Here is a 14,210-nt window from a genome sequence, read left to right as displayed (position 1 = left end):
TACAACTTTAGTCTAAGTATTGTTATCTATCTACTTGTACATCAACTTATAATTTTTTATGTACATAATTAAAGATATTTATAGAACAACATTCAACTAAAATAAGTTGTTAATAGTGAAATTCAATATAATATCTCTTTTTTGGTACCAGGGATTGAACCCAGGGGTGCCTAACCACTGAGCTGTATCTCCAGTTCTCTTTAATTTTTATTTTGAGGCAGGGTCTTGCTAAGTTGCTTAGGGCCCTGCTATGTTACTGAGGCTGATCTCAAACTTGCAATCTTCCTGCCTCAGACTCCTGAGCTGCTAGGATGATAGCTCTCATTTTAGATTATTTTTAATCATTTACATTATCTATAATGGTCATGTGTTCTTTTTTATTGAGGTTTGTTTTTGTTTTATTTTTTTAAAACAAAAAAAAACTTCAACAAAAGCGAGAGATGGTTAAAATGTTCATTTAGCAAGAATGATATAGATATCAGAATTGTTCTAAAATGTTTTCTAAGAGCACCATGACACTGCAATGGCCTGAAAGACAATTGTGGTCTTGTAGGATATAAAGTGATGAACTACTTCTCAATTACTAATGACAAGATAATAATGTCCTCTCAGCTCAGTCCCTGCAATATAGATTCAGCTTCTAATGGACCATTATAAGGATATCAAAGTTGTCATGCTTTCAAAATCATAACTCCTAGGTTGTTTAAGTAATTTGGCAAATAGCATCTTTCTTCAATCTTTGGTGTCTTTTAAAGGTCAGATATCAAGCCTTCATAAATATTGATGAACCTGAACAGATTGTGTTCAAATGGTGTGCACTTTTTTTCGTAGACAGGCCATCTCTTTCCTCTTTTATTGCAGTTAAGTCTCTCAGGATCGTGGGTTAAACATACATCAACTTAAGACTCAAACCCAAAGAAGTAAAAACACAAAAGAGTAGTAAAAAAATGTGTTTTTATTTTCCCATATACTTCATTAAAAAAGGTACAGTTTTATTAGTAGTACATTAATTAACTGAAAGAATGAAGTGACAAGTTTTTGTCATAGATATTAATTTACATTTTACAAACATCCACCAAAACAATTAAAAATGAAATAAATATATTTACATTTTGTATTTCTGATATTTCCATTGCATTTTAATATGTATAAAATATATAATATTTATAATATTTTATTTATCTTTAAAAGTAAATTATAATGTGCAAAGAAGTGACATGATGATTTGAAAGTAGTAGGTAATAAGAATAAATCATAAACATCAATTTTAGAGGTATGGATAAAGCGATTCCTTAAGGAGAGCTCATGAATACAGCATTATTAATAGTAGCAAAAATGTTTATTCTTAATACTGGAACATCGACACTTACCTTAAAAAGTTAAGCACAAGATTGTCCTTGTGCTTTTAAAGCTTCTCACACACTGCTGATTTCTAGCAGTAATTCTAAATTATTGTTAGGATTATTACCTTTCCTCCATAATAAATCAGGCTTCCCTTACATCCAGCATTCAACAGAGACAAAGTTTATGAACAAGCTTTGTCACTGTAAATGAGAGAAATGTGGATCCATAAAATAATGCACCCAAAGGAAAATTGCTCTGCTTGCATGAAGATGCTCTCTCTGCTTGGTAATATGGACCTGGCCTTTGTTGCCAAGGAAATGAGTTTTGTCTTGCTGAATGACAGTTTTATGAGTGAAGATTTTAAAACAAGAAGTTGACACATGCCTGAAATATGGGGAAGAAATGCCTAGCTGAATGTTCTCCCTTTAAAACTAAGGTTGAATGGAAAAAAAAAAAAACATTGTGGCAAGTATTGGGGAATACTTTACGTTTATATTATCTGTTATAATATTTTAAAATAAATACTTGTTGCAATATAACAAATTTAAAGCATACCTGATTTAATGATCTGATTGGTTATTTTTTCATCAGGCATAAGACATTATTATTTTAGTTAAGGATTTTCAAATGATTTTGAACTCCCTTCTTTGACCTATGCACCTGTAATAGTCTCCTTTAAGCTCGTACTATGTCGTACACTGCAATGAACCATTTAAAGATTACCCTGAACACGCACACACCCACACTCGAGCCCATAACACACGTGCACACACAAACATACCTACATATACCAAGGCAATGGAGGGGTTCACACATAATGAAGCCTTCTATTGTTAAAATTTGCCAATGTACAAACCAGGTGTTATAAATGAATCTCATGCATCTAAGCCTAAATTTCATGAGACATAGAAATTTGTATTTTTGTTCAGCTTTCTCAGTCAAGTTGTCCATGTCATAATAAATAACAATAGTTAATCACACTGAAAATAAAACATGAAATACCAATTGCCAAATTAATGAAAATCAGAATAGTATTTTCTTATTGGTGGCTATTTCATGATTAGTCATATTAAATGGCAATTTAGGCCTTTTTTATTAATAGTGTCAAAACTAACAACAATAAAGATATGGGATAAATTTTAATTCAAAGTACAATTTACAATGTGACTTAAAGCATATTAAGTCAATATGTACTAAACATATGCTTTTAATTTAATTTGTGGTCAGCATTTTATCTCGTATATATGGTATACATATGCACACACATATACACAGATATATGTGTGTGCATGTGTGCTAATGGTGGACAAAGACAAAACTCCTATATATTTCAGTGTACAACTTGCCTATCATCATCTATATGAGCACGAGATAGATTTTCCTGACACAACAAAGGATATTTACTTATTTTTTTGCATTTTAAAATGGGATTTTTATAAAAATTTGAAATGATTCTTACTTATTCTATAACTCATGTAAAGTTTAAAAAATTGCTTTTCTTATTTTTCTTTTTAGATATCCAGTGCATTTCCTGTGGCATCAACACCTGATCTTCCTGCTGTGGGCACACTGGGGTCACCTCAATATGAGGCATATTGCAATTTAATTCTAGTTAGTAGCAGAAGTTCTATTGTGAGCCATCTGCCACTGCTTAGAAACTGAAGATGGACACTTCAAATTTTATTATGACTATTGTATTTGATCAATATATGAGCAGTAAATCCAATGTGCTATCCTCATTGTAGATATTAATTCAGTTTTATGGTCAAAATAAATTCTATTAAGACATTATTATATTTATCACAGTTCTTTTGATAAAGTATCTTAGATCTAAGTTAACTTTTTCTCATATCCAATTATCCACCTTCACTTTTTCTTTTCCATTTAATATATTTAAGAATTATCAGATACAAAGTTAATTAATAAATTTCTAATGACACTGAAAACAGTGATGACTTTTTTTAATTCAATGGATGTTTGTCCTTTAAACAATTGTTTGTCTCATTCCTGAGTGACACATTTTCTCCTATTAAAAATAAAAAAAAAGAAAAGTAAACCATTTTTTTTTTAGATGCTTGGTAATTTTAAGAGGAAACATTAAGTGTTTCATAGGGTACAGGTGTGTTAATTAAAAATTTAATTTTTAACTATCAAATAAGCAGCTTATAGTTTAAAAGCAGGCATCAATAAAGCTATAGTGAAGGACAGGGAATGTTTTTCACTTTTCACAACTGGACTCTTGAGTTGTGGGTGTGTACCTCCAATGCTTTCAAATTTTCAGCTCTGCACATTTAAAATTCTAAAACAAGACAACCAAAATAACCTGCGTAATTTCATGACATAGATATAAATTTTAAATTTAATTTTCAAATCTCACCTTATGTTCTCATAAAATATTGCTCCAATGGAAAACTATTGTATAGCTAACACAGTTAATAGCTTTGAGACTGCTTTGTAAGGATTTTTTCAGTCCATGATTGGTAGAGTTAGGGTTACAAAGAATTTCTCTTACATCATATTTGTTGATATTATTTTCTCTACAAAAGTTCTTAGGGTCACTGAAAATTTATGAAACTGTAATTTGATAATAAATCTCCTTAGGTAAAATATAAATCTGTTTAAAATGAAGGAACGAACAAAGAGATTCACAAATGTTTTCATCATACATAATCAAATTAATACATTTTGGCATATTTGGTGGATACTGGCAAATTTATAAAACATTTTTAATAACATTGATTCGAGGGAGACACAGTTCATTTCACATTGTGCCTGTCATAGGTCAATGTAATTATCCTTATGCAGTTCTTGAGGCTATTTTACAACAAGATAAAGAAAATCAGAGTGCCAGTGCAGAATCGTGGAGGGAGAATACAAGGAGAAATTTACATTAGCAAATTAAAGTGCTTCTCTCTTTGATGATTTTTTTTTTGCATGCTCCTTGCTGTCATTTTTGTTTTTTAGCCTCTTTACACTCATAATACAATGACAGGGCAAGGGGTTCATGATCTGGCCCAATATGTATTTGTCATACAAAATAATCTAAAATACAGAAATAACCATTTAATTGTTATTTTTATTTATAGGTAGCTTACAACTTTTTTATATTATTTACATACATCTTCATACCATTCATTTCTTGATCTTCACATTTGGTGAAAGCAGTATGTGGATACACATCAACCAAGTGAGAACAGGCTGTCTTGTTCATCTAGGATTATTTACACATGCCTTCCAGAATAGAAATGCATTTGAGATGAGTCATGACCATCTTTTTTTTTCTGCTGAAACTTCAATCTGATTCCATTGTTGACTTGGTGATATCATGGTCTCTCCAGGGAGTAAAATGATGAATATGTTTAGTCTGTTTATCTAGTTGGGGTAACTGTCAGTTTGGAAATCAGTATGTCAAGTTGTGTACTTTGCTTTGCTTGTAGTAGCAGAGCTGGCAGCAGCAGAAGCAGTAGCCTGATTGCCTAAAAATAGAGGGTCCAAACAAGCTACTTTGGCAGCAAAGAATGAATGAATGCAGTGAAGAACAGCAAATAAATTTGAAAATTCCAGCTCCTAAAAGGGAAAGAGAAATAAAAGAGCTAAAACGGAAATAAAATTCATTGAAAAATTGGGAAAATTAGGCATTTTTCAATTGCAATAAAAATTCCTTGAATCAATAATATTTTATGCATGAAAGGTAATTTATAATGTAGATATTTTTGGTCAGTATGTAATATCCTATTATAGATATATTGAAAACATTGTGGGAAAAAGTTGGGAAGATTAAGTATTCTCATCACCCATGTATGTAATTTCAGGATTGATAAACACTGAATAGAAATATATCTCACAAGGTTGGGTTTTACTCTTCATAATAGATTTTAAAAGATGATATCAGGGGCGGGGATGTGGCTCAAGTGGTAGCGCACTCGCCTGGCATACACAGGGCAGGGCGCTGGGTTCAATCCTCAGCACCACATTAAAATAAAATAAAGATGTTGTGTCCACCAAAAACTAAAAAATAAATATTAAAAAATTCTCTCTCTTTAAAAAAATATGATATCATAAATATTTTTGTGACAAACCAACATTAGTCTCATAAATATATTTTAATTCCAAGAGGTCTGAGAGGTTTGAGAGAAGACTAGTACATTTATACGCTTAATAAAGTTAATATGAATGAAGCACTTACCACAATGAAGATAACTAATGGATAATAAACCATGAAATTATGGATAAATTTTCTGTTTTTTCATTATATACTCTTAATAAAGGATGCACAATTACAATTCATTCACCCACTACTTATAGTGTTTGTAATTTATAGTATGTGGCAGTAGAAAATAATACAAAATAGGGAGTCAATTAGAAATCATTATAGCATCTCTTATGTAACATAGAGTTATTTAAATAAAACAATTCATCCAGGAATTTTTTTCATGTCATTAAATAGAAGCTAAGAAAAGCATAGTGTGTATTCATAGACCTGCATGATGTTGCAGATAAAACTATGTTGCCTTAGTAATTCCTTTCAGACCTTCAGGATTTCTTAGCTAGTGGCCTATGGCAAATAGTGATTTATTTTAGAAAATAGCCAAGACTATTTATTTAACTATTTAGATTGTCTAAAATTCTTCTATCAAAAATCATTTTACTAACTCCACCATAATTTAGGAGCTTTTTTTCATTTATCCACTCCAGGAGTACGGATGATGCTATTTGTAACCTGAAAGGTTTCCTCTTGCCTTTACTCACTCACCCAGGAATCCCTCCACTCACACTGTCATTCTTTGTGCAGCCAGCTTAATTCCCACACAGATAGATACTTTCTGTGTCAACCCATTCTAAGTTCACCTGATATAAAAAATGGTTGAAAAGTCTTGGGACATGGAAGATAACCTTAGAACACGCAATTCATTCTAGGTGAGGAGGAGAATGTTGTTAAATGTTACAACTAGGCAAAAGTACTGTAACAAATAACATTTTTTCAGAGTCATTCTATTCCATCTTTACTAAATTGGAGAATATACTTTGTTTACCAAAAAATCCCAGATGTCCAAATATCAAGGCTTTTTTTTACATAAAAATTAAGGTTTTTAATTTTTCTTTTCTTATCAATTAGTTATCAATAACTTAATGTTCATTGAGACTTTGAATTTTTTACACCATTCTTGGGAGGATGGTCGACAAAAAACAAACAAGTAATTAGAAGATAAAGCAAGAGATTTAGAGTTGGCCTTGGATCCAGTGCCAACTCATCTTTCCTCTGCCTCAGTAGCCAGCTTGGGCAAGTGCACGCTTTCCTAGGGCTTCAGTGATCACCTCCAGGCAAATCTATAACAGTGAGTTACTACTCTTTTACTCATTTCTAGTGAATTTTAAAGCTACATTTCTGTCCATCTGTGAAATATCCACAGAGGGTTTCCACAAAGTTATGCACTATAAACTTTCAATTACTTTTTTTTTTAAAAAATCTTGATCAACTCTGAGAATCTCATTAGGTAAAAGCTAGCTCCAAATTTTAAGTGCTCATTCATCCATTCATTCAAGACATGTTTTCAGAGAGCTTCCTACACATTCATTACTTTCTTTTGATGAAAAATATAGCAGCGAACAAAACAGAAACAAACAAAGAAACAAAACAAAACAGATGGGAGTTAGCATTCTTGTGATGGGAGAAAAAAATAGGGAAATAAATAAATATCATATAATTAAGCATGCATCTGGAGACTAACATGCTAAGTGAAATAAGCCAGTCCCCAAAACACCAATGGTCAAGTGTTTTCGCTGTTACGAGGAAGCTAAATCACAATAAAGGGAGAGGGAAGAAGAAAAAAGAAATTCAGTGTATTAGAAAAAAGGTAATGAGGGAAGAGGGATAGGAATTAGAAAGAGAGTAAAATGAATCGGACATAATTTTCCTATGTACATATATAAAAATACCTAGGTGAATTCCACCATCAAGCCCACCCGCAAGAATGGCGATCTAATTAGAATAAGATATATTTCATGCTTATATAATTTTATGAAAATGGATTCTATTCTCATGTATACCTAAAAAACAAATAAAAACAAATTAATATAACATCAGAATGTGCTATGTTCAGTCAAGGAAATAAGGCAGGACATTGAGTAAATATTATGTTAGGGGCCATGGGACAAGAAAACCACAATGTCATGTGAGCAAAACCTGAAGGAAGAAATAAAAAGAATGAAACATTTTGATATTTCTCAGAAAATATTCTAGGCAGAAGAAATATGATTTCAAAGATCCTGAGGTAGATACATTCTATTCTAGGAGAGCTTAAGGAAAAACAAGGGTCACTATAGGTAGAATGCAGTAGTTAGTGAGTAATTGGTAGGAATAAAATTCAAAGGAAGAAAGAGGAGAGGAAGAGGAGAAATATTTTGAATTTATGGTGGGTTATCACAGTATTAAAGAATTTTGACTTAAAAATGTTTTACTTAATGATTTATTAATTTCAGTATAAATTTGGAAGAATCTGTATCAGTTTCAGTTCTTTTTATGGTTTTAGAATGTATCCCCGAAGAATATAAGGGTAGACTATTGCATACTAATTTCCCAAAACCTTTGAGAAAGATTCTTGATTCTGCACAAAGATCCATTTCTCTGCTCTATTTAAGGAAAAAGACTTCTCCAAAGGGATAGTTTCTAGTCTCTACTTCCTTTCCTAAATCTTTCAAGAACTCATTCCTATGAATATTTTGCTTCTTCTTCTCCACAAAAATTTATATCATAAAGTGTAATTAAAAATCTGTTAAGAGTAACAACATGTAAGGCAGAGGATACATGTGATAGAAGGAAGATGAGTTAATTTGTGATGAATAGATTTGCTTTTTAATAAAAATTCTAAATAATTTCTAGGTATTGATTTAGGCATATTATCGGTAATTTTCTTACTCCTCAGAAAATTCTAATGACTTTCAGAGTCCACTGAAAGGACAACCAACAGTATCATTCAGTGACTCCAATAATTTAGTCACCATCTACATTTTCATACCTTCTTCACACAGTTTCACAGTCATAAAACAATCAGAGAATAATTAAAGTATAAATCAACTCTTCTAATAGTGTAAACAGAACATCAAAATCATTGGGAAATTTACATTTTATCAATTCCTTGACTAATAACACTATTATTTTTCCCTTCTGACTTTTGATTTCAAGACTTTCTTTTCCCTATCACAAGCTTCTCTTTCATTTCCTTTATGATCCTCATCCCTTATTCAGGGTCAATGTATTTTCAATATTTTTCATTAATTCACAGTCAACACACACACAAAAAAATCTCCATCACCCCCCCCACACACACACACACACCACACACACACACATTGCTTCTTTCTTCTGCATGCCACAAGTCACAGTCAAATTTACCTATGCCATTAATGTGTAAGTTAATATGATTTCTATCTTGACAACCCCCTTATGTATCAATCATTTTTTCCCACAATACTCGCATGAAAATAAAATTTACATGCTATAAAATTCACCTATTTGAAGCCTTGGAAAACTGAGAATGGAACTACCATTTGACCCAGCTATCCCATTCCTCAGTCTATACCCAAAGGACATAAAACAACATAACATAGGGACACACCCACATCAATGTTTATCAATGCTATAGCAGCACAATTAACAATAGCTAAACTGTGGAACAACCTAGATGCCCTTCAGTAGATGAATGGATAAAGACAATTTGGTATATATACACAATGGAATGCGATTCAGCATTAAAAGAGAATAAAATTATGGCATTTTCAGGTAAACAGATGGAGCTGGAGAATATAATGCTAAGTGAAATTAACCAATCCCCCCCAAAAACAAATGCCAAATGATTTCTCTGATTTAAGAATGCTGATCCATAATATGCTGTTGGGAGGGGGCATGGGAGGATTATATGAACTCTAGATAGGGCAAAGGGGAAAAGGAGTGGTAGGGAAAGAGAGCAGTCATAGGGGTAGAAAAGACAGCGGAATGCTATGGTCATCATTATCCTAAATACATGTATGAAGACAAGAAGGATGTGACTCTAGTTTATATACAACCAGAGATATAAAAAATTATGCTTTATATGTGTAATATGAATTGTAATGCATTCTGTTGTCATATATAACAAATTAAAATTTTAAAAAATTAAAAAATTAATAAAAAAATAAAACAGAACAGAAGAAAAAATATTTACCTATTTGAAACATTTCATGGGTTTCAGTATATTTACATAGTTGCATAAACATCACCATTATCAAACTTCAGAAATTTTGTATGATTCAAAAATATCTTATTGTAAATCACACTCCATTTCCCTTGTTTCTAGTTCCTGATAACCATAAATATCTTTATCTATAGATCACCTTGTTCTGAACATAAATAATTTCATACAAATAAGATCTTTGGTGATTGCCTAGATTTATTTAACATGATCTATTTCAAGGTTCATCTATGTAGTAACAGGCACTATTACTTCAGTTCTAATTATTGCTGAAAAATATACCCTTATGTAATATAGCTCATTTTTTCCTCCCTTCATCATTTTTTGAATATTTAGCTTATTTCCACTTTTTGTGTTTTTTTCATTTTTCTTGATTATATTTCTCTTCTCTATTTATGTACTTCTTGTCCAATAGTTATCATTTCTAATTCCTATTTGTTTTGTTCATCTTGTTTATTTGTTCATTTTAGTTTTTTATTGAAAAGGACAGGTTATTTAAGATTTACTTTTTTGAGAGGGATAGCATTTGCAACTATAAATTTTGCTCTAAGCAAACTATAATTCCTGTTTGATATAACATGATTTTATTTTTCTTTATCTCACATATTCTCTGGTTTTGTGATTTTCCTTTTGACCTTTGGCTATTTAGAAATATGTTGTGTTATTTCCCCACATTTGTATATTTTTCAGATATTCTTCACTATCTGTTTCTATTGTCCTCCCATTACGGTCATATAACACAATTTGTATTTTGCTTACTTTATATTCACTGGGCCTTTTTTTTTAACCTGGTCTATCATAGATAATGTTGCACAAACACTTGAGAAAAATTTATTTTCTTCTTTAGTTGGGTGGGCAGTTCTAAAATATCTCAACATCTGGTTAGTTAACAATGTTTATGGAGTCTGCCACATGTTTTTAATCTTGTACCTATTTGTTCTATCCAATACTTGAAATTCAGTATTGAAATCTACAATTCATCAGTCATATTTTTCATTTTACCTTTCAATTCCATTGGTATTTCTTTGCATATTTTGAACATCTGTTGTTATCAAGTACGTTTATATTTGATACACCTCCCTGAGGAACTGCTGAATTTTTGATCATAAAACTCCTTTCCTTGTATCTTAAAGAAATTTCTTGTCTTAAAGTCGTTAGTGTGAAATGACTGTACCTATATTTTGGCTTCCTTTTGATTGTTGTTTGCAAGTTATATTGATTTAAGACTTTTTCACTTTCAAATTATATGCTTAATTGGAAAGATGAACTAGACATATTTTCCCTATTTCTCCCACTAAGTACTGTTAAGATCTCCACATAGTATCTATAAAACAAATATAAGAAAATTGAAGGTGAACATTAATGAGGCAATCCAACTCATCTTAGTCACACAGGTTTCAGTGAAGGCTCCCTGGGTACCTGGAACTCCTACTCTTGCATATTAGTAATGAAGAGCCCACTGCTCAACCATCAATAAAGGTTGAGTGGGGAGCCTGAAATTCTGCTCCTACCTGGCAAGAACAATGTGGTAATTTTCCTAATGTGATAAAGCAGTGTTAATGGAAACTACACAAAAAGAAGATTTAAATAAAATATAGAGTCTCTTGACAAATTAATCAAAATTTTTAGTTGCAATGGAACATTACTCATTTTACCAAAGACCAGTAAAAACTCAATTGCAGAGGAAAACACCATCAATATTTGCCAACATTAAGATGACACTTATTTTGGAATTATATGTTCAATATTTTAGAATAGTCCTAATTTTTTTCCAATGAGTATTTGCATGCTTAAGACAAACAAAAACATAGAAAGTCTGAGAAAGGAAATAGAAATCTTAGAAAAGTAGACAACTTAGTGAAGAACAAAATGGAAATTTTAGGACTGAAAAATATATTAATACATTAAATGGAAGTTTCAACAGAAGGAATGAGACCGAAGAAAGAATTAATGACTGAATGAAAAAATAATGAAAATCAGCTACATAAAACAAAAGGTATAAACATACTGAAAAATGAAAAGCCCCTCAACGAGCTATATAACAGGTAATGTAGGATTTATGCCATCTGAGTTCAAAAGAGGCAGAGAAACACTGAACTAAAAATATTCAAAGAAAAAATGATATAAAAATTGCTAAAATTGGCAGAGGAGTAGATCTTTTAGATTTAAAAGGCTGAGTGAATAGATGGAAGAATAAAGTCAAAGAAATCCTTGCCAAGACATATCAGTCAATCTTCTGAATGATGAAGACAGCTAAACATCTTGAGAGCATCAAGAGTAAAACAAAACCTTACCTACAGGAGAACACAATGAAATGACAGAGAATTTCTCATCAGAAATCATACAGCCAGAAGGAAGTGGCTGTATGATTTCTGATGAGAAATCGAGGGAAAATCAAGAAATTCTCAAATAAAGGAAAATGGCATGACTATATCACCGAAAGACTTAACCTAAAATCATGGCTCAAAGATAGTTCAAAAAGAAAAAAAATAGTAATAGAAGACACCTTGAGCATTGGGAAGAAAAAGGAATATTGCAAGCAGAAATATGAATATACTTCTGTTCTTGAGTTTTCTGAATTTTGCTTGAACCCTGAAACAAAAAAATTATAACTTCTAGTGTAGTTCTCATTATATGTAAAGAAAATATTTTAAATAAAACATTCATGTGATGGGTAGGGGTTGTGGCTCAGTGGTAGAGCACTTGCCTAGCATGTGGAGGCACTGGGTTCAATTCTCAGCACCACACTGAAATAAAATAAGTGTCTATCAACAACTAAAAAATATTTAGGATATTTAAAATATTAAAAATATTTTTAAAAATATCCATACAGTATTTTAAATTAGTGTGGTTATGGCAAAACAATAATACACTTATATTTTCCTATACATTTAATTGTGTAGTTACCTTCAATTGTGTTCTTATTTTGAAATGTGGATTTGAGTTATTATTTAGTGTCCTTTCACTTTATTTTGAAGGAATCTTTCTTGTAGTACATGTTTAGTAGTGGAAAATGCTCTGCTTATTTTTCTATTAAAGAAATGGCTTAATTTCTCCTTCATTTTTGAAGGAAATTTCAGTTGAATAAAGGACACTGCTCTCATGTCCTTTATGTTTCAGCACCAAGATATATCTTCATTACCTTCTGATTTTCATAGATTTACTGTGATAAATCATCTGTTACTCTTATAAATGATCTCTTACAATTTGTTTTCTCTTGCTGTTTCCAAGGTTTTCTGTGTAGGGCTTTTGAAATTTACTCAAGTTTGTATTTTTTTTTTTAGTTTTTTTTTTTGTACTGATCCTATGTGGAGTTCAGTGAAGCTTTGAATGTGTAGATGAATTTTTTTTAAATCAAATCTAGGACACTCCAAACTATGATTTATTCAAGTATTCTTCCTGCCCCTTTCTCTGTTCTCCTGGTATTGCAATTTTGTGTAGAATTGATGGTACACTTAACACTGTTGTGCAAATTTCTGAGAGTCTGAATTTTTCTTCATTATTTTGGTAGGCTAGCAAGTCTTAGTTACTCTATTGAGATTAAAATTTTTGAAATCTTAACTTGTATTATTCTTTCTTCACAAACTAAAATCAGTTGTTTAGTTTCTCTGAAGATTTCTTTTTAAAAAATTCAGCTGTGGCTCTTTTGATTTGATAATATATCCTGGAAATGAGATTGTCATCCTTCTCCAGAGCTTGCTATTACAGTTTGTTGTTATTGTTCTTGTTTGTTTTGTTAGTGATTTTCTGGAGTTATGAAGCCTAGAAATCTTTTATGATTTGGCTTAGTATTCACCCAAATGTTTGATGAATAGTTGTGTAATAACTTGTAGTAAAGTCTTCTAACATTCTGCAAAGTTCTTTGTGTGTGCTGTGGCATTCCTTCAGTGCTCTGACTATTTACAACTCTGTACAATTCTTTGATTCCTTCTTCCAGAGTCTTAAGATGGGTCAGAAGGGATCTCCTGGTCATGCATACCGACTTGGCCAATCATATGTCCTCCTAGAATCTCAGGCACTTATGGGAAAATTTCAAAGTTCATTGTGAACATATCATCTAATGGATCTTCCTGTATTATTCACTACTTTCTTGTTTGCCCCAAATGGTGCTGCCAATTCAGATAGCTACAATCTTCAACCACTGCTGGGGATTGTTTTCAGTAAATATCTAGAATTAGAACCTTTTCCAAAGAGCACAGTCTAAGTCAGGTCAAATGATGAGGAGACCTTCAAAGGGAACTTTCTGAGGAGCTTTCAGAAAAAAATAAATAATTATGGTTTTCTTTGTATAAGGCTTTTTGAGGAACTCCAAACCTAATCTACACCCTTCAACAGTGGAATTCAGACCTACTATGTATTTTAGGATATATTAAGGCAACAGTGGGAAGGATAATAGGAATAAAATAAGTTAACATGCTTCAAAACTCTGTGTTCTTATAAAAAGTTACCCATTTGCTTTGTCTTTAATAAATGGTTTACTTATTGAAAAACATTGGGCTAATTGACACAATTCTTACAAAAGTCAATTCTGGTAATTTTGACTATTTTTCTCTTTGTGCTACCAGAAGAGTAAAATTTCCCAAGTCCTCATTGTGTCATTCTGGCACAGTGACTTGTGCCAACCCTCATTTACTTTTA

At 31.6% G+C, this 14,210-nt stretch overlaps 1 protein-coding gene across 3 annotated transcripts in view; it reads right to left on the bottom strand.

Moving 5' to 3' along the window:
• Nucleotides 1-1,099: 1,099 nt before the first annotated feature.
• Sntg1 (syntrophin gamma 1) overlaps nucleotides 1,100-14,210 on the bottom strand; it is an 819,084-nt gene continuing 805,973 nt past the window's right edge. For 2 of the 3 annotated variants that reach the window (XM_048782887.1, XM_048782888.1), the window contains exon 20: nucleotides 1,101-4,911. In XM_048782887.1, the coding sequence (XP_048638844.1) occupies nucleotides 4,753-4,911 (159 nt within the window). In that variant the 3' untranslated portion in view covers nucleotides 1,101-4,752. Of the gene's footprint in view, nucleotides 4,912-14,210 lie in introns of all 3 variants that reach the window. The other variant, XM_048782889.1, reaches the window with a different exon arrangement.

The sequence above is a fragment of the Marmota marmota genome, unplaced genomic scaffold, assembly GCF_001458135.2.
Source record: "Marmota marmota marmota unplaced genomic scaffold, marMar, whole genome shotgun sequence".
Taxonomy (NCBI): Eukaryota; Metazoa; Chordata; class Mammalia; order Rodentia; family Sciuridae; genus Marmota; species Marmota marmota.
The sequence above is the reverse complement of the archived record's forward strand: the minus strand, read 5'-3'. Positions and strand labels throughout refer to the sequence as shown.